Below are 21,127 nucleotides of genomic sequence, written 5' to 3' on the forward strand. Positions count from 1 at the left end.
AAATGTTGATCGCTCTTCCTGGGTCCCACTCTTCTACCAGAAAATATGGCGTATGGCAGAGTGAATTAGTTTCCCACATATTTATATGTATTTGGAGCTGAGGGCAATGCGGTAAAAGGGACCTGACCACCTTTCTTCGTGTCACCAAGGCAACTGGCAGAACCATATGACAGGACAGGCTGGAGAAGCACTTCCTCGCAGGCAAAGGAGGAACTGAATGGTATTGAACCCACTTTGCCTCTCTGATGGTTTACTGCTCACTGCCCCACCCTCCTCAGAAGCGAGCAATTGAGAGTTCTTTCTAGCCTTGACAGGGCTTTTTTTTTTTTTTTTTTTTTTTTTTTTTAAGATCTCCAGTGGTCTTAGTGACCAGCGTCATTTCGGTGTGACTTTCTACCTCATTTGTGTTTTACCATTAAAGGCTCTGGAATCGTCTCCAAAAACCTCATTTAACACTGCCAGGTCTGTGCAGGAATCTGAATACTGCCACTGAGACCAATGCAGAGGCCTCTTGGAGAGAGTGTGTCTGTCCCCTGTACCTGACTCCAGCACAGGAAGAGGCTTGAGTCTCTCCCCCACCTCCACCCTCCACCCTCCACCCTCCACCCTCACCCCCACCCCAGGACTTGCCTTCAGGGGCTGCCCAGCGTTAGAGAAATTGGCTTGGGCCTTCACGTGGAAAGAAAGAAAACAAACGCTGAAGTTGACACTTAACTACTTAACTATGGGGAGGGGCTCACTGACTCCTGATTGGTTTTACATTTCAACCTTTTTTTCCCCTCCTCTCCCTCTTTTCTGTTCCTGTCTCTGACCCCAGGGGAGGGAAAACGGGAATAGTGAGAGATCAAAAATAAACCTCTTATGTCAAAGCCGGGAAGGAAGTATAAATACGAAGGGCTCAACAGCCCACTCGGTGCTTCCCGAGGAAGGAGGTGACTGCACGGGGCAGCGCGGAGGAGAGCGCTCGCGACCCGGGGCGCCAGCTGCTGGAGCTTTGCTAGGCTGGCTGGCTGGCGCAGGAGGAGCGGGCTGTGCGAACCAGAGGGGCCGCCAGGGGACCGCCGCGCCTGCAGCCGCTGGCCGAGTCGGCCTCCCCATCTGATTGATCATTTTTCCTGGAGAGAGCGGCCCGGCCGCCTTGGGCCACCAGCACCTGCCTGCGCGCGGCTACCTTCTTCCCTCTCCCGCGCTCCGCAGCCCTCTGCCCTCATGCTCCGCGACCCCACCGCCGCCCGGTGGCCGCCCCTCCTGCTGCTGCTGCTGTTGCAGCTGCCGCCGCCGCCACTTGTCTGCGGCGCCCCGGCAGAGCCGGGAAGCGGGTCGCAGGCCTCGGAGTTACTGGTGCCCACGCGGTTGCCGGGCAGCACGAGCGAGCTCGCCTTCCACCTGTCCGCCTTCGGCCAGGGCTTCGTGCTGCGCCTGGCGCCTGACGCCAGCTTTCTGGCGCCCGAGTTCAAGATCGAGCGTCTCGGGGGCTCGGGCGCTGCGACCGGGGGCGAGCCAGGGTTGCGCGGTTGCTTCTTCTCTGGCACAGTGAATGGGGAGCGAGATTCGCTAGCTGCGGTGAGCCTGTGTCGCGGGCTAAGCGGCTCATTCTTGCTGGCAGGCGAGGAGTTCACCATCCAGCCACAAGGCGCTGGGGACTCCCTGGACCAGCCTCACCGCCTGCAGCGCTGGGGACCGGGGCAGCGCAGGGAGGACCCCGGGCTCGCTGCCGCCGAAGTCTTTCCCCTCCCTCAAGGACTCGAGTGGGAGGTGGAGATGGGTAAGGGACAGGGACCGGATAGAAGTGACAACGAAGAGGACAGGGAGCAGGACAAAGAGGGGTTTCTCAAAGAGACAGAAGACTCCAGCGAACTGCCACCACCCTTAAGATTCAAAACTAGGAGCAAACGGTTTGTGTCCGAGGCTCGCTTCGTGGAAACACTGCTGGTGGCTGATGCGTCCATGGCTTCCTTCTATGGAACCGACCTGCAGGTAGGAGAGACTTCCACGGACACTAACAATCCATAACATCCTTCTCTATCCAAATGACTTTCAATTCTTCCCTTCCCACTGGGGCGGGGGGGGGGGGGGATCTTCTAGCTCCCAAGCCCAACCCCAAAGGGGACTTTCTCCTTTCTGAGAAATAGCAGGAACTCCATTAACTTCTGCTATCCCTGCTTCCTACTTTCCAGCCCCTAGATCCCTTCCAATTTACAGTAGAGGTGCTGACTCTGACTCTCCGGAGATGCATCCCGAATCTCCCGCAGTCCCCAGGCACCTGCTTCTCCCAAAGGAGATGAAAACTGCACTTTTTTTTTTTTTTTTAAAGAACGCTGCTGCTCCTGGGTCTGCTTCCCACAACTCTCTACTGTCTGTGACTCTCTGGGGCTCCCTAGGACAGGAAGCTGGGTTGGGACAAGGTGGCTGTGACTGTCTTTGGGTACACAACCGAGGTTCCTGTAAGTGAAAGATGTTAGAGGAACCTGGAAGCAAGCTGTCCAACTTCTGTAAGCCCAGCTGGTTCTGATCAAGGGGCACGGGCTACCTTGCCAACCTGGCGCTCAGCCCTGGCAGAACTTGGCAATGCCAGCATCCAGTACAAGAAGGGAGGAGAACAGAATTTCTGCCTTGGGGGCTCAGCCCAGAAAACTGAAGTTTCAGTGAAAGGGGAGGGAGCTGGGCTAAAGGATGAACTTTTTCTGTCTGTGTCTAAAGGACCCAGAGCTGAGCTTGGTCCACTCAGACACCCTCAGCTCAGAATCAGCTTTCAAACGGCCTGGGCAGAAAAACTGAATCCAAGAAGTAGCCGAGTGTTTTTTAATGGCATGCAGTTGGTGCTGACTCAGCAAGATGCACCCACAATACCTCCCTCCCAAAATCTTACCAGAAGGAGAAGCGATAAGGGTCGCATCTTCCGGAACATATAGAAACAAATGTTAACTCAGCTAGAAGAAGCTGACCTGCTCAGAGATCCCAGTTCCCCCAGTCAGGGATCCCAGCACTATAGCAGCCCAGTTTGTGGTTTTCCTTGATTAGGGTCCTCATCCTAGACTCAAACTGTGCCTGACTGTTGCGGGTGCCAAGGACATGGGCATTACCTTTGCAGAATGGCCAGACAAGGGGACAGCCAGCCTTCTGCTTTTCATCTGGTCCACCTTTCTGTTATGAAGATGTGCTCGATGAGACAGTCCCAGTGAAAACCGGGAAGAGAGGGCAGGAAGGGCTGTGGGTGGAAGTCTGCATGATTGCTCGTCTATCTAGTGCACAGACCCATTAAACCCGGGGCAGGCTTCCTGCATGCTTTTTGTGGTATTGGCTTTGCTCAGAGCCCTGCAAGACAGCCCTGAGCCATCGGAGCCTTGAGGTTTAATCTGTGCTGATGTCATATTTGATTCTCTGCCTACCCTAAGAGGAGGCACCAGCCACTTCTTCAGACTCCTTTCCCCCAGTAAGTATTGGAAAGATAGAATAGGGTGAAGAGAGGACTTCCCAATTCACCAAGACCTGTACACCTGGCTCTAGGCTCCTTCAGGAACAAACCCAGAGCTAAAACTTACATCTATGCCCAAATTAGACCAGTCTCTGACATCTGCTTGACAGCCAAAATGTAGAAAGACCAACAAGAACACGGAGAAACTGCAGGAAAGTCAGTTTTTCAGAACTCAGAGCCAAAATGTCCTCCCTAGCACCTCTCCCAGCTCCTCATTTAAACGCTGAGATGTTAAACATTTCCTTCAAGGATGTACTTGGCATCTCCAGAAACCACAGCTGTCCAGCCTCCAGAATTCCCGAGCTACTGAAGCAGGACATCTGGTTCTGGCCAGCTTATGCTGACTTCTGCTTTAGGTCCAGGTTTGTTGCTCATACGAGTTGACTTTCTCTGTGAAAACCACCAAGTCCTGATATTTCAAGATCTGGCTTGTTCAACCCTCGACCCCAGCCTCCCTACAGAAGCCAATCCTTAAATGAAACCTGCAGGGATCCCCTGAGCGATTCATTCACACCGATAGATTGCACTTTGGGGTGTCTTTGAGTCACAAGCAGGCAATGGTGATGACAAGAGCCCCTGATTTTCCAAGGAACAAGAAGACACTTTGACAAGGTAATGGATTCTGGCCTATGCATCTGTGAGACTGCTTCATGATGAGCCAACTTCTGGAAGATTCAGTCATTCCCTGACCGTGTTTCATTTACAGGATGGTTTTACATGCATGACCTCAATGGAAATGCTTGTGAGAGAGGCAGAGGAGGAATATGCAACTCAAAGAGGACTTGTGACTACTTTCCTAAGGTCACACTGGTAGGTGTGGCAAATCTAGCTTGCCACACCTCCTGGATTTCCTGAGCCAAAGTCTAGCATTCTCTGCTGCTGTACCATGCTGCGTCTTCTCATGAGGAAGACCTGTGATTCCAGCCACACTCTCACGGTTGCCTACTTTGTGGCATGGCTCCTTAAATCTGGCAGTCTCGGGATGTCCCACCAAGGTGCCAAGCCCTGTTCTGAGAAGAAACCACCTTTGTCTTCAAAGCTTCAAGAAAGAGTCAGCTATGATCCAGACTGGTGTCACTGCTGGTGACAATGACATTTAACAGGACTCTGCAACTGAGTTCACTTAATCCCTTCACGAGGAGGGCCCCTGCCCCCCACCTTATTACCTGGCTTCAGAGTTAAGGGCTCGTCATAAAACAGCCTCAGAGATGCATAGACCAGAATCCATTACCAAGTGTCTTGTTGTCCCTTAGAGGATCAGGGACCCTTGTCATCACCATCGCCCGCCCAGTGACCCAAAGACCCCCCCAAAGTGCCTTCTATCTGTGTGAATGAATCGTCCAGGGAATCTCTGCAGGTTACATTTAAGGACTGTCTTCTGTAGGGAGGCTGGCGGCGGGATGAATAAGCTGGGCCTTAAAGTCTCCAGACTTGGTTTTCTCAGAAAAAGTCAACTCGTATGAGCAACCCACCTGGACCTCAAGCAGAAGTCATCATAACCTGGACAGAACCAGATGTCCTGCTTCAGTAGCTCGGGAATTCTGGAGGCTGGACAGCTATGGTTTCTGTCAGAGTTGGGACAACTGGGGGCTTTCTGAAAAGAGGGACCACCTCGGGACCGTCCATTAACTTTGTCTACATCTCAGGTGCTACTAAGTGTCCCCTGGGTAACCTTGGAGCAGAACAAAGTTCCGGCAGTGAGCAGACCTCCTGAGCCTTCTCTTCAGCAGGGAGGGTCTAGGAGTGGTGCTCTTCTTCCCCAAAGCAGACTGGAGCACTCCTAGATGTCAGGGTCCTAAGAGATGATTCCAGGAACAGGCTGTTGCAACCGTCTCATTTACCTCTACCTTCTAGAGTGAAGGCTTCCTACCAGCCCTAGTACTATAGCTATCCTATACAATGGATTGCCACAAGGATCTCTGCCTGGTAGCCTAAATAAAAAAAAAAAGACAGTGTCATCTCTTGATGTCAGCAGTGTGATAGTTTGGGTAATAGACAGGTATTGGCTTCATCAGCTCTGTAACTATGTCAGTCTTCTTGGGTGGAAGACTGCTATGTGACATTAATTATGTTCAGCCCATCTTCTCAACAGTGAGTCCTTTCTGTCTCTCGCATCTGCTGCAGTCAGAGTGAGCAAAGATACTATTTCCCAAAGAAAATGTCCAATATCCTAACCTTGGGGGTGGAATGTAGATCATGGCAGGGTAGCTCGGCATTCTTATTTGCTTGCAAACTTTGGGTTTGGTTTTCCTTGTAGCAGCCAAGACTGATAGTAGTGTGGGGCCAGGAATATAGACTTAGGAAAGACGAAGTCACTGAGAGTTTCTAAGCAAGCATCTATCTCTCTGTACCTTGATTTCTTCACCAGGGAAAAGGGAGCAGGCATACCCAAGCGCTGAGACTGTCTCGAGAATGTAGCAAAGCATGGAACCCATCTGTGCTCAGCAAGGCACAGCTATTCCTAGGGTTGTCTTTGGTGATAAAATCCACTTGTCAGCATGAGTCTACTATGTGGCCACACATATTAGAATGTGCTTAGCCACTGCTTTTTAGCTTTGCTGTCCCGCAGGGCAGAAAGAAAATCTTTGCGATTGCCCCAGCTCTGAGTTCAAGGTCGGTTTCTGGCAGTTGTGAATAAAGCTAGCTTTTGCAACAACACTTTTTGCTGGTTGGGGAATATGGTGAGATGAAGGACGGCTATGTGAGCCTCACTCTTTTCTCTCCCTCTGCTTCCCCCTCTCCTCCTTAGACCACTATCCCCAGAACCTAGCATCACATCTAGAAGTAAGAGTAAGGATGCCATGTGTGGACATACATTGCCACATCCCCAGGCATGCCACACGGGATTTAGTTTAGCATCCATCCTGTGCGAGCAAAGAAGCAAAGTGCTAAAGGTGGCGCTGTAGACAGGATGAGAAGCCACTGACAGTGCACTTTGCCGAGGCTTAGTCTCTCCAAGGATCCCAAAGGTAGACTTTGACTGCCATAGGAACATCCAAGAACCTGGGGAAGGAAAGGTCTTGCTTGTAGCTCAAAGAATTTTGGGGATGGTGACAGAGAAGACTCCCACAGAAATGCTTCATTTACCTAGAGAAAATTAAGTTGTTTGACTTTCCTTGAGTGTAGTGGTTATGGGCTTCTGGGATAGTTCTGAGAGTTGCCCGCCAAACACCAGGGGCCTCAGTCAACAGGGGGAAGAATCTCATTCCTAGTCTTTAGCTCACAGTTTGTGCTTGGGTAGTAAGCAGAAAGGTATAAATAGACACCAGGTGGCAGAGCAAGCAAGCAAGCCATCTGACCTTTTCTTTGACTGGCACCTGGGCCTGCTCCCTGTATCTGTAAGTCAGGTCTGTCCTTCAGGACCCGGAGAACAGATGGGGAATCAGAAGCTCACAGGCTCCAGGTGGCATGCCTCGCCCAAGCTCAGTAATCCTTGTCCCTGGCAAACAACGCCGTGACTATGATGCAGAGTCCTGCCACTAGAAGACCCAGCTGGACATGGGAGATGGCAGAGATGTTCTGCTCCTCTGTGAGACTAGGACTGCCGGTTCTGAAAGGAGCAATGGATCACGGAGTCTTTGTGCTCCTCCACTACGTAGATTGTCTTCTGAGACAGTGACAAGAAAGGACTTAAGGTGTCTTCGTAGCCAGCTGTTGTGTGGATGTCATGATTCCCTGGCCATCTCAGCCTGATAAATGCTCAGTGTCTGGAGGAAAGGATCTCATGGATTCCCTATACTGCACTCCCTCCACATAGCCATCTGCCCGTTCCCTGAAGGACTAGCGCTTCATCTCTCGCTCTAAATCTGGTTTGGTCTGGTCAATTTGTGCATACAGACCATTCTTGGACCCTCAAATCTTTCAGTTCCTCGTAGTAGACCCCCTTGGTTGAGTACCTAGAAGCCAGCATCTAGGTGTCACACTGTTTTGAATAGACCTCATCCTCCCTAGTTTTCCGATTCTGAGCTTGAACTCAACAGGAAGAAATCCTGAAAGGATAGTTGCAGATTGCTCCAGAAGAGATTCCCAGGGGTTGGTCCTCACTAGGTAGACCAGGAGACTGTCTGTCCTCTCTCAAGAAGCAGTGAGGATCTGGCCAGGAACTTGTCTCACAAGCTACCATTCCTCAGGACTCACCCCGAGTTGCATAATGATGTGGTTGCATTTTTCCCCTCAGCCATCCAACTCAGGGAGCAAATGCCAAGTTGCAGCTTCGCTGATAAGATGTTTACATCAGCCTAAACAAGCTGGGGCGCATGGCATGCCAAGTAACCTGAGCTCAGAAACCCGCCAACCGGTTTGTAGGACTAAGGAAACATCTGTTGCCTGCAGGATGCACACACAGGTCCCATTCACAAATGGAATACACCTGGAACCCCCACACATGACCTTCCTCGATGACTGTCCCTGCCATAGCCTTTCCTGTCCTGCTCCCACTGTTAAGACCACAGGAGAACAGAGAAAGGGGGCTGAGGGGTGAGGGAGGGGGGGTGAGACTCCGGGGAGCTAAAAGGGCAAAGCATGCCAGCGACTGCTCAGCTGGCCACACCATGGGCTCAAGGCATGCCAGCTTGTCAACCTTTGTCTCTCTGCCTCTGAAAAATAATCCATGAGGTCCCCAAGGCAGGACAATAAGCTCCCAGCTGGCCTCCCCTCAAAGTCTCCGAATGCAGCAAGAAAGCAGTTGGCAGCTCAAGGATAGGCCGGAGGCCAGCTAATGACGTAGGCCAGCAGGCCCTTCGGTCCGCCTGGGTGGAGCTGAGAGCAGGTGGGAGCCTCAGCATGTGGGGCTCATTAGTCCCTCTGGCTTCTCTCAAGCCCTGTATAGGAGGGAATAATTCTGGAGGAGGGTGCAGGAACTGTCCAGGCAGAAGGCAGAAATCTGAACTCTAGGGACCTCTAAAGGGGAGTGTGGACCTCAGACACATACCTGGGCTGGTAGCTTGACTTTAAGGGTAGTGTGATCTACAAGGACTTTTTGAACTGGACTGACTCATCTATAAGCAAAATGGCAATGCCTGGCCTGTAGTTACTGTGAGAAGCTAACGAGGTAGTGTGTCAACTGTGGCCAAAGACTACTACAGAGTAGCTGCTGCTAAGGGTAACTATTGGAGCAAAGTCTTCAGAGTTAGCAGTTCCCATGCTAAAAAGTAGAAATTATCCCCATGAACACAGGAGAATGCTCGGACAGATCCTAAGAGGGAAATTCCACTGACTGCGAATCTTCAGACTGTTGCTTCTGGAGGGAAGCCAGGGAAGATGGGGGTGTTTGGCCAGCAGCCACCTGGTGTGCTGGGCAGTCAGAATAAGCCATCCAACCCAAGAGAACTTTTTATTTACAGTTCCAACGCAACACCCATGCTCCACGTACAGCTGCTGATGTGCTCGAATCATGGCTGGTGCAATGGTAGAACAGACTGTGTTGAATTTTAATTAATTACCAGAAAGCAGGTGACCCCATGAGCTGGTCTGGATGTGAAATGCTTACGTTTTGTGACCAAACAGGTCAGATGATTGTTCGTTAGATTTGTGATCTTGGACTAGCCACTGAGCCTTGTACTTCTTCTCTGGGGAGATAACACTGAGCCCTCAAATGTTCGCCCAATGCTCACGAGATGCTGCACGTCTAAGACTCAGCCCAGAGTCTGACACGTGAGATAAGTGTCTCCTAATAGGAGGCGGTAACATTGGGTCGTCAAGGACGGGAGCGTGATTAGTGTTTTCCCACTCTTCCCCCACCCTGGCAGAACCACATCCTCACAGTGATGGCAATGGCAGCCCGAATCTACAAGCACCCAAGCATCAGAAACTCCATCAACCTCGTGGTGGTAAAAGTGCTGATAGTGGAAGAGGAAGGCTGGGGCCCCGAGGTGTCTGACAACGGTGGGCTCACCCTGCGCAACTTCTGCAGCTGGCAGCGGCGCTTCAACAAGCCCAGCGACCGCCACCCGGAGCATTATGACACTGCCATTTTGTTCACCAGACAGGTGTGTGGGCTGAAAGCCCGGGGGAGATGGGATGGGCAGATCAGAGGGAGAGCTTCAAGGCCTGCCCAAATGTGGGAACTGTCTCCCTGCTGGCCCCAGCTGGACGTCGGAGGCCTCTTGCTGGGATGACGAGAAGGAGGTCATGAGGACAAGTGGGAGGCCATTGCAAGGGGAGAAGAATCTCAGAAGGGCTCTTTTCCAAAAGTTTGTGACCAGCTGTCTGCTGAGGTCATACCAAAAGGAAACAGACTCAAGCTGCCCTGGGAGAGGTCTGGAAATGGAAATGGGAAAGGGGTTCCGTCTCCATTCTGGTTAGGCACAGAGATGATAACCTTGGGATCCCCAGGGTTTTCATATAGGATGGCTGTGGTGACTTAATTAAACCGCTTTCCTGAAGGCCATTGGGCACAGCCATGTATACCAGGTCCTGCCTACTGCATTAGTCCTCACATGAGTCACTAGTGCAAGTGAGGTGGTGGCTTACCCACTTTGCAGCTGAGGTAACTGAGGCACCAAGAGACCATACAGCAGAAGTGCCCACAGTTAAACCCAGGCAGTCTTACAGAAGGGACAGACTCCAAGCAATCATGAAGGTCTGCCTCCCAAAAGCAAACCTTTGAAATCCCAGCCAAACCAGTTGTCACTTGGTGCCCCCCTCTTGCTGCCGTGTGTGTGTGTGTGTGTGTGTGTGTGTGTGTGTGTGTAGTGCTGGTGTTGATGTTGGTATTGTTTTAGCAATGATGTGTTTCTTGGGCCCATCTTCAACTTAGAAAAACAAGGATAGGTGAACTAACTGTCACAACCAAGACAGAAAAATCAAGAATACAGGATACCTAGGCAGGATGTCTAGATGTCTAGAAGCTGAGCTCTACTGATTATCCCATTCTTTTTAAAAAGCTTCAAATGGCGCAGTAATGTGTATACCATCAGGTAGTGTTTCTCAGAAGGCTAAGTGAGACACTAGGCACGCACTTCTGTCCTCCATGCCTGTCTCTACAACCTAACGTGCTCTCTTCACCAAACAGAACTTCTGTGGGAAGGGTGAGCAATGTGATACCCTGGGGATGGCAGACGTCGGCACCATCTGTGACCCCAACAAGAGCTGCTCCGTGATCAAGGACGAGGGACTGCAGGCAGCCTACACTCTGGCCCATGAGCTAGGTAAGACTTATCACACCAGAGCTTCCCTCACACGTCAGAAGAAACTGCCTCTTTCCCGTCCCCAACTGCCCGGATTCTGAGACGAAAGCAAGCTCACAGGTAGCCATTGACAACATGGTTCTATGTAGACAGACATTGTACTTGATATCAGTGACTCCACTCCTACTCTGAGCATAAGACCAAAATGCGAAATTGGTGTCCTGGACCATCAGCACCATTACCCAGAGAATGCCAACACGTGGAAGAAGTGTTAAGTTATCATGATGATGTAAGTAAGCTAAGTAGGTAGGCTTCGTGGGGAAACAGGTTATGTAGAGAGAGCTATGTTAGACGACCAACAGTAGAAATGAACAAAAGATCCAGAGAAATCGCCCAAAAAGTAAAGGGATCTCAAGACCTGAGAGAAAGACCCAAAACAAAACTGTTCAGGGAATCTGTGTGGCCATACCAGTGGGAACATGGTGACAGGAAAGGACCCTCAGCACTGCTGGCCACATAGGGAACATACGGGCAGGACAGGGCACCTGGAGGTGTGGGCAGCTGGAATGGACCACAGTTCTCTGCTCCTCCCACCCCCATCCAGGGCACGTTCTCAGCATGCCCCACGACGATTCGAAGCCCTGTGTGAGACTGTTTGGGCCCATGGGCAAGTACCACATGATGGCGCCATTCTTCATCCACGTGAACAAGACGCTGCCCTGGTCTCCCTGCAGTGCTGTATACCTCACGGAGCTCCTGGATGACGGTCACGGTAGGCCCCACTCAGCTCCCCCTGGCTTCTCCCCACCCATCAGCTGTAGAGCCTCTTTCATGACTGCTGGCACCTGCTCTGCCCTGGGGACTCCCTGCAGCTGTGCTTTCTCACAAAGCCCATAGGGTGGGGAGAGACTTCAGAGGCAGTCATTCTAGAAAGGCATGCTAAGCATCCTCTCGGAATGCTCTTCCTTACCCCCATCTTCCCATAGCCCGAGCTCCGGGCTAGTAGATTTATTCATTCCAAAGCAGAAGGAATTAGTCTGAGAAGGTTGGCTGGAAGCAGTGAGTCTGAGCAGAACATAGAGGAATGGAAGATTGTTTGTAGTTTGAAAGAGCAGGGAAGAGAATGTTCCAGGCTGGAGTGGTAGACGAGGAAGGAATGGCAGAAAGACTGTGGGCAGGTCACACGCGAGCAAGGATCTAGGGCAGGAGTGCCGGGTTCAGGAAGTTGGGATTGTAGAACAAAACAGTGAAGCAAGTGTTCTAGATTCTTCTGAAGGAGGCAGGGATATAGCTGACGTAAAAACAGTAGGTTGTACAGATATCAATAGTCAGGCTTTATTTGCATGTCAGGGTTCTTAAGTGGGATGTGCTTTAATGGAGCAAGTAGCTGGCCATCACTAGATGCATGAGCATCATTGGGAAAGTGTCTAACATGTTCTGGACAGTAAAAGAAAACTCATCCTACAGAAACCTTTGCTACAACTACCCAGAATTAAATGAGCTCTGTGTACGTGGTTGGATGTTGGTGAAGTTTAGATCAAGGTTGAAGAACCCGGGATGCCCAGACACTAAAGAATGATGATTCAGAATTGGAGCTTTGTGCAGGAGACCATGAGCAGCTGAGAGCAAGGCCCTGCCCTTGTTCTGACTTTTTTCTTTCCTCCTGTTCTCAGGAGATTGTCTCCTGGATGCCCCCACCTCGGTCCTGCCCCTCCCCACAGGCCTCCCAGGCCACAGCACCCTCTATGAGCTGGACCAACAGTGCAAGCAGATCTTTGGACCCGACTTCCGCCACTGCCCCAACACCTCTGTGGAGGACATCTGTGTGCAGCTCTGGTGCCGCCATCGGGATAGTGATGAGCCCGTTTGCCACACAAAGAACGGCAGCCTGCTCTGGGCGGACGGAACACCCTGTGGCCCTGAGCACCTGTGTCTGCACGGCAGCTGCGTGCTCAAGGAAGAAGTGGAGAATCCCAAGGTGAGGAAAGTGGAGAGCAGTTAAAGGGCAAAGAGGAAAGGCTGGAGGGGGAGGCTAAGGCACCATATTTGAGAGTCAAGCTAAGACCCTTCAGGCCAAGCTGCCACTTATCAGGAAACCACTCATCTTTTAACAAAACAAACTCTAATCACCCCCACGGGTGGGGAGCTTGGAGGCTTGCTCTGGGTCAACGGGCTGTGGCCAGGCTGTCTGAGTTTAGCGTGTCCTCCTGGGGTCTGTTTTAGAGCTAATTTGAGAGCGTATGAAGACTGGTGAAGGTGTGAAGGCCAGAAGGTGGGCACTACGCAAAGGGAGCCTGGAGGAATCCGCTATAAATAGAGTGACATGGGATTAGGAACATTCCATCAAGGTCTGGGTATTCGTAGCCTACCGTGTTTAAGCTGAGTCCCTTAGCAGAAATCAGAGGATAAGTGTAATAGTTAGAATGTCATACTCCCAAAGGAGAAGAGAAGGGATCCGAGTGGCCTGTGTCCAGAAAAGAGAAAACTTGGCCCGGGACAGAGGAAACTTGCATGAAAAACCAAGGCAATGCCAGTGAGGGTTTTAAGTGGTTCACTTCTTCGCCCTGCTCTTAATACATCCGAACAGCAAGGCTGATCACATTTCTCCTACTGCAAGTCATGGAGCCTTCATGATGAAATACCATCCGATGAGTTTCATAGCCTGGGCCCTGCCCAGCACTGAATCGCCACGGTGGCCCAAGCACATTCCAAGGGCTGTCCTTCGTGGCATGCTCCTGTGCTGAGTTTGGGAGCCTTCCTGGGCTGTGGAAGCCACACACTCTGATCCAGAGCCTGTGCTGGATTCCAGCTCGCTCAGCCAGTTCCGGTTCTCCCATTCATTCTCCTCTCATGGTGTCGAGAAAAGAGGAGGAGGGTCCAACCACCCATCTCAGTGACATTAAACAGCCACAGGATCCTCTGTCCTTAAAGTGAAAAGGCAGGATTGGAAACTAGCTTTTGTATGCAGTGTCGTGCCTGTCAAATGAAGGCACCACGGCTGTAGGATTTTATATTCAGAGCAGGAGAAGGGAAAGATGCTGTGAAAATCATGGGAGTGGCTTCATTCGGGGCAGTGGTGCCCTTTGAAAGTTTGCTTTCTTTTTCTTTCTTCCTTTGTTTATTTCTTAAGTCTTCTGCTTTCATTTTTTCTATGAACAAAGCGTTGATTTAGTGATAGAACAAAAATTAATTTAGAACTCTCTATGGAGCTATCAAAGAAAAGGCTTTGTTCTTGTAAGTCAGTTGTAAACTTGGAAGCGATTCTGTTTGTTGCCCAGCACTGTCCTATCCCTGGAATCAGCAGCTGATAGAATCGTGGCAAGACCTCTCACTGGCCATGACTTCAGATCAAGGGTTCTCAGCCTTGCTGCTTGTGACATCTGGAGCTGGAAAGGCTTTGGGGGGATTGTGCACTGCTGGTTATTTAGAAGAATCTTTGTCTTAATCCTCTAGGTGCTAGTGACATATTATCCTCCCTTAGTGAGGCAATCACACTGACTCCTTGCTCCTCCCATAAGGAACAGCATAGGGCCCAATGGATACCTACTGCACCAGACCCAAATTTATCCATAAAAGACTCTCCCTCATACTCATTCAGCCCCTATGGTGTTGAGCACTTGACTAGGGTAAGGTGCTGTTTTATATGAGAAGTCACAGCAAACAAACCCACCACAGTCTCTGTTCTTCCTAAGCCACACCCAAGAAAGCTACACTGTCTTTAAACAAGCAGTTGAAGTCATTTACAGAACTCCATACATTCAGATGAGGATAACTAAATGAGGAAGTCAGGTCCGCAGTCAACAAGTGTCTGCTCCGCTTTGGTCCTGATTCGGTGGCATTGTGTGTTGCAGGCCGTGGTAGATGGGGACTGGGGTCCATGGGGACCCTGGGGAGAATGTTCTCGCACCTGTGGAGGAGGAATACAGTTTTCCAACCGTGAGTGTGACAATCCAGTGCCTCAGAACGGAGGAAGGTTTTGCCTGGGTGAGAGAGTCAAGTACCAGTCCTGCAACACAGAGGAGTGTCCACCAAATGGTAATTACCTGCCAGAATAGCCCATGGTGTAAGTGCAACAGATTTCAAGAGGAGGGACAGGGGAGTCTTCCCAGGAGTAGAGTTGAGTCCTGATCCAAATTTACAGATTCTGCAAGATGCCAAGCTTGGGAACAGTCTTCAAGCACCCAGGGCAGCTCCTCCTTTAGGAAGAGGCTGGTAGTAACAAAGAAGGGAGATTACTCCTATCCTGATCTCTGAGCTGTAGAGAGACAAAGCATGCCACTCCCGACCAAATCTGCCCAGAAGTGACCTTTGGAGAGGGTCATGCAGAGGGTAATAATCATCTTAGAAGCATCTGAATCCTTTTCTATGCGCAGATGGAAGACATTTCCAAAGCAAGTGTCAGTCAAACCTCCCAGGTCTCTCCAGTCAGCAATCAGCTCAGGCAGGAGAGAGCATCTCTGAGTGTGATTCCTGGGCACGTTCCTTCTGCGAAGAGCTGCCCATCTTCCTGTGGGGCCATGGTGACTGCCTGTCAGAGCCTTCCCAGGAAAGAACACCACCTCTACCCGCCCCTGCTGAGGTCTATCCCCTAGGTCATGCTAGAAGGCACGCACGTGAACTCGGATGTGGAAGAAGTGCAGTCACCAACTTAGGAAAGGGAATCAGGAATTAATTTTTTTGCCCCCATCCCTTCCAGCACCAGTTTGGGCAACTCCAGGAAGTTTTAGCAGTGTGAAAAGACAAGGAGAACTTTAGGGGAACTTCTCCTAAGTGCCAAGATGCTCTGGCATTGGGTTGGGTGTCTAGTAGGGAAACCTGTAGGCTCCGGAGTTGGGCTAAGCAGGGAGGATCAGCAATTGCATGAGGCTTTCAACATTTCTCTCTGGTGTTGAGAGTCTGCAGAGTAGGCATGGAGGGCAGGTGACAGTATGATTTCACATGCCCTGAGATCAGCCAGTGCCTCTATGTGTCCATAGCTATAACCGATATAGAAGCTAGAAATAGACAAGGCATGGTCTCTGTCCTCAAGGACTTTGCAATGTGATTAGTGGTAAATTCTTTTACATAGTAATTATGGCTTCGTCTTTGAGGCAGCAACTCTGAGCTTATGAGGAATTCAGGGAAAGAAACTCAAAGACTTTAGGTCAAGGAAGGCCCAGAGGATGATATATTGATGAGACAGGAGGGAGGTACCAGGATAAGGAGGGTATGAGATGTACTATCATTTGCTCAAGTGGAGCCAAGCAAAAGGTAGCAGCACAATGAAGCCAGACCACAAAAGTCCTTAGAGCCTGAAACAGCATCTGCGAGTTGCCCATGGCAGCTGTCCTATCACTCTGAAGCTTTTGCAGATACAGCAAGGACCCCTTCAGTGGTATGGACTCTCAAACTCAGCACTGTACATCTGTGTTTAGAAGTCTCCATGGGCCATTTGGATGCCCAGCCAGGGAGGAGAGGCGTGGAGGAAGAACAGGCTTATTTCAGGATTGTGCTAGGGAATCACTCACATCGGAAGGGTGGATTTCTCTGAAGGCAGTGCACATACACCTTCATGTATGAGAACTATGGAGGCTCACTGGAGCCTAAGCACTGGGGCCCCAGAGGGTGGCGTGAGGCCTGGGCCTGGGATTATGGAAGTCGTATGCACGTATTTGAAATCACCAATTTCCTGAATTTGGCAGAGGGTGTCATGGTACATTAGAAACAGCACCGAGAGATGCTTGAATGTTCAAGATGCCAGGGTGCCAGTCTCATTCTGGAGCATAATAAATGCCAAATCAAACCAGTTATCAGAAGAATAAGACAATGCTGTTGGGGGGGGGGGGGTAATTATAGTACCTGTAGATGGAGCTCTCCCATAGATATTCAGAATCACAGAAAATGAGATGTAGAGGCAAGACCAGAAACATCAGTGAGTCTTTGCCACCCATCCGTCGTTACTGGGGAAATCAACACAAAGCATAGTTAGCAAAGTCCTGAAAATATAGCTCTGTAGCAGTCACACGTGCCAAGATGGAAAGGGTGCTTGTACCAGAAAGCCCAGGGTGAGGCTGGACGGCCCCTCCCCTTGGATCTTTGAGGGAGAGTCCCTCAAAGCACCCTGGTGTGTCTAGAAATAATGGGCCATGTCTGTGTCCAAAGCCTAGAGAAAGAAAGGGGCCCTGCAGGCAGAGCTTTCTCTACCAGAGCCCTTCGGCGGCTGTGTTACTCCCATGCCATTCCTTGCTCTTCTCAGGCAAAAGCTTCAGGGAGCAGCAGTGCGAGAAATACAATGCCTACAACCACACTGATCTGGATGGGAATTTCCTGCAGTGGGTCCCCAAATATTCAGGAGTGTCCCCCCGGGACCGATGCAAGCTGTTTTGCAGAGCCCGGGGGAGGAGTGAGTTCAAAGTGTTTGAAGCCAAGGTAAGAATCTCCTGGATTCAGACAGGGATGGGGGCACAGGGACATTTTGTCACCCCTGCCTGCAGACTGCTTCTGTGTGCAACGTGTCCCATCTTTCCTTTCCCAGGTGATCGACGGCACTCTGTGTGGGCCGGATACTCTGTCCATCTGTGTCCGGGGGCAATGTGTTAAGGCTGGCTGTGACCATGTGGTGAACTCACCTAAGAAGCTGGACAAATGTGGGGTGTGTGGAGGCAAAGGCACTACCTGTAGGAAGGTCTCCGGTTCTTTCACCCCCTACAGGTGGGTCTCCTAAGTGGCTGTACCTAGGCAGAGGAACATAAGGGGCTTTGGGCACTGCTGGCCTCAAGTGGAAATTGTGGTTGCTAGTTAATAGATGTGTAGATGGGAGGTGGGGGATCGTATAAGTGCTTCAAGACCCTGGTTCTCTGCAGAATGTCAGTACCCATCTCTCCTCACAGTGATGGTCAGGAACTCCTGAGGTAGGAGGTGTAGAACACGTGGTATAGGATCTGACCACGGAGAGGATGGTACTGGGGCAGTCGCTGTTTTACTAGTGCTGAAGACCACACAGTCAGGAATGTGTCCGCTCTGAGTTGGAGGAGAGCGGCACTGAGTAACACAGGACTCAGACACAAAAGACTCCTCCAGGCTGGTTATGGAAATGACGTCTAATCTTAAAGCAAGTGAGCCCTGTCCTTCTGTGACGAGCTCATCATCAGAGAAGAGAGCACAAACCAGTGCCTCAGTAGCCTTGGGAATCTAAGGACTCAGAGCGTCTCACATCCAAGCACCCCACATGCCTTAGAGCTCCTGGGGTGTCCCAAAGTGCTTTCATTCTACTGGGCAAGGCCAATACTGTTATTCCCTACCTTAGGGTCGGGGAACTTACACATGAAAAGATCAATTGACTTTTCTAAGGTCACATTGAGAGCTAGTTATAAACAGAAAGAAAACTTGGAATTCTTTCCTCCCTTCCGCTGTACAAAGATTAAACCTAGAGCATCTCTGTGTATTCATGCGGCTTTACAGCATTCGAGTTTCCAGTCCAGCCCCAGTACCTCGGAGGTTTTGCCACTTTGCTAACTAGTTTTCTACCTAGTGAAGTTTGCTCTGTCTTTCTCTGTGCTTCTCCCTCTCTCTTTTCCTTCCCTTCTCCTTTCCCCTCTCCTTCCCTCCTCTTCCATCTTCTCCTTTCCATGCACATATTTTATAGTAGTGCCTATCTCAAAAAATAGAACCACTTCGTTGAAGCCAACTTGGAAGTATTTTCAAATTTAAGATCAAAATAAGTAGAGAAAAAAGCATGAGCTATTCAGTTCCTGGGTCCATTTGGGCCCTTCCTCCTAGGTCTTAGACATATGGCCTTGGATACTCTCGCTAGCCTTAGACTGGCCCCAGCTGGATATAGAGAAAGAATAGCAAGAAATCCACCTGATGGCCCTCCTCAATAGCTTATCTCAACCCCGTGTAACCCAAATTCCCAGTGGAAGACAAGGGACTAAGTTCTGACATTCTACATAAACTACAATGAACTGGAAGCATTTTCCCCAATAAAGATGGTGCTCATGTTGTCTGGAAACACTCAAGAGATGACTCCAAAGAAGCAAGCTTTATCCCACATCCTTCCCAAGTCCATAGTAACCAAATAATGTATAATGGTTGGCTCAAAGAGGCACTTAATCCTCTGCCCTGGTTGGGTTCTGGCATGAGTGAGGGGAACATATTTTTCCACAGGAGTTTGAGCTTTGGGTCTGGAGGTAGCCATGTCTACCTTTTTTTTTTTTTTTGAGATAGGGTTTCTCTGTGTAACCTTGGCTATCCTGGAGTTCACCCTGTAGACCAGGCTGGCCTTGAACTCACAGAGATCAGCCTGCCTCTGCTTCCTGAGTGCTGCGATTAAAGGAATGCGCCGCCACCACCCAGATCCATGCCTACTTTTACCACTGCAATGTAGCAAATGTATTTGAATTCTCACCTGAACCAAGGAGAGGTCAGGTTGCTGGCACTTTTCTCCTAGGCTCTCCTGTGTTGCTGTCAAGATCTACACATCTAACTGCCTCAATATCCACGGTAGATTTGCCAAACGGAGCAAAAACCCATGGAAAGCCCAATGCCCAAGACGATTCTGTCTGCGTTGGCAACTAGTCTGTTTAGAACTTTGCGGCAATCACTTTAGCATTTGCTAGTTGTTCTGCTGTTCACTCCCAGCCAGCTGGGGGAACCCATTTTAATTTCCAGGCTAGGAGGCCACCAGCTCTAATAATGTTTTCATCTCTATCATAGTTATGGCTACAATGACATTGTCACCATCCCAGCTGGTGCCACGAACATTGATGTGAAACAACGGAGTCACCCCGGGGTCCGGAATGACGGCAGCTACCTGGCACTGAAGACAGCCAACGGGCAGTACCTGCTCAATGGCAACCTGGCCATCTCTGCCATAGAGCAGGACATCTTGATGAAGGGGACCATCCTAAAGTACAGTGGTTCCATGGCTACCCTGGAGAGACTGCAGAGCTTCCAGGCCCTGCCAGAGCCACTCACCGTACAACTCCTGACGGTGTCTGGCGAGGTCTTTCACCCCAAAGTAAAATACACCTTCTTCGTTCCCAACGACATGGACTTCAGCGCACAGAATAGCAAAGAGAGAGCAACCACCAACATCATCCAGTCGCTGCCCCATGCGGAGTGGGTGCTCGGGGACTGGTCTGAATGTCCCAGCACTTGTGGAGGTGGCTGGCATCGGCGGACTGTGGAGTGCCGGGACCCCTCAGGTCAGGCCTCTGACACCTGCGATGAGGCTCTGAAACCTGAAGATGTTAAGCCCTGTGGAAGCCAGCCATGTCCCTTATGATCCCCTTGGTGGAAATGTCACAGCCTCCTGGACTTGGGCTACCAGGGTATATAGACAAGGGTCCCCTCTGAGGTGATACGACATATCAAGATGGCTTGGCCCTTCCCGGCCTCCTGTTACTGCAGCTCCTTGAGTACTGCCTAATTCATAAGGGAGAGGAGAAGAGGGTACGAAGGTAACAGATCCAAAAGTTGACTGTCCGGTGGACTGGAACTTGCTTAGGTTCAAGTAGAGGGTATAAGTTAAAAGGTAAAAGTGCACTTACTGATTCAAATGGGAGACTTCAGAGCCAGCCTTTTTGCAAAGGACTAGCAACGTTAAATGAAAAAAGAAGAATTTGTTTTCTATCTGGTTTCCTCAATAATCAATCTACCTCACCATGGGGGGGAAATCAGTACATGAGAGGTATGAGGGCAGATGTTGTAAATATCAAAGCAAGTTCTGTGGCTTTCTCCCAGTTATCTTCAGAAATGACCATGAATATCTTTTGTGTGTCCCAGCACTCGGGAGGCAGAGGCAGGCAGATCTCTGTGAGTTCGAGGCCAGCCTGGTCTACAAGAGCTAGTTCCAGGACAGGCACCAAAAACTTCAGAGAAACCCTGTCTCAAAAATCCAAAAAAAAAAAAAAAATTCAATGTCTAACGGGGGGGTGGTGTCCATCACAGGGTTATGGAGAGCCACTTGTCCTCAGGCTGCCACCTGCTGGGGCGGACCCATTTCAACTATTTATGCAAATATGTCTCTGAACTAAAGCGTGATCTTATGCCAATGAAATTGTCTAGTCCAGTTTATTACTTCTTTGGAAAGGGCAGAGACCCAGCATCCCAAAGCAAAGGCTAAAACAAGCTTTCCTGGAGCACACATGGGGCAACTATCATCTTCCCTGGGTATCTTCGACTCTCAGTAAGAAGGCAACTGCCTCAGGTTCTCACAAGCCTACTACACCCATCTCATGCAGGCAACTGTTCATCTGTGTGAGCTACACCAGTGGTTCTCAAACCAGTGTCTTCAGAGGGTTCAATCCAGCATGATGGTGTCTGTGCTTCCTCAACCACCCGGGGAATATGAAGGCTGCTGCTTTAGAGACCGCATTTCAAGAACCCTGCATTAGAGAAAATTTCAACCTTTAAGTTATGGTAGTTTTTAGTCCCTCTGGGATCCCTATTTTTTTCATTTCTGTTCATTTTGATTTTTGGTTTTTTGTTTGTTTGTTTTTGAGAGAGGTCTCATGTAGCCCAGACTGACCTCAAACTCTCTATG

The 21,127-nt window shown here is 50.2% G+C and overlaps 1 protein-coding gene across 1 annotated transcript; it reads left to right on the forward strand.

The window, feature by feature from the left end:
* The first annotated feature begins 877 nt into the window (after positions 1-877).
* On the forward strand, positions 878-20,630 carry Adamts8 (ADAM metallopeptidase with thrombospondin type 1 motif 8). The gene is made up of 9 exons (XM_041657323.1): positions 878-1,977; positions 9,223-9,462; positions 10,488-10,623; positions 11,207-11,374; positions 12,276-12,580; positions 14,454-14,637; positions 16,838-17,010; positions 17,117-17,292; positions 19,297-20,630. Exons 1-9 carry the CDS (start codon positions 1,210-1,212, stop codon positions 19,865-19,867), a joined length of 2,721 nt encoding a protein of 906 aa, XP_041513257.1. The 5' UTR covers positions 878-1,209; the 3' UTR covers positions 19,868-20,630.
* Positions 20,631-21,127: the final 497 nt, after the last annotated feature.

This window comes from Microtus oregoni, unplaced genomic scaffold (assembly GCF_018167655.1).
Source record: "Microtus oregoni isolate MIOR12 unplaced genomic scaffold, Mior012 000008F_ref0000371, whole genome shotgun sequence".
Lineage (NCBI taxonomy): Eukaryota > Metazoa > Chordata > Mammalia > Rodentia > Cricetidae > Microtus > Microtus oregoni.

Coding starts and splice junctions, on each gene's coding strand:
- Adamts8 (XM_041657323.1), top strand. CDS start 1,210: ATGCTCCGCGACCCCACCGCCGCCCGGTGGCCGCCCCTCCTGCTGCTG. Junction 1,978..9,222: donor TCTATGGAACCGACCTGCAG/GTAGGAGAGACT, acceptor CCACCCTGGCAG/AACCACATCCTCACAGTGAT. Junction 10,624..11,206: donor CACTCTGGCCCATGAGCTAG/GTAAGACTTATC, acceptor ACCCCCATCCAG/GGCACGTTCTCAGCATGCCC.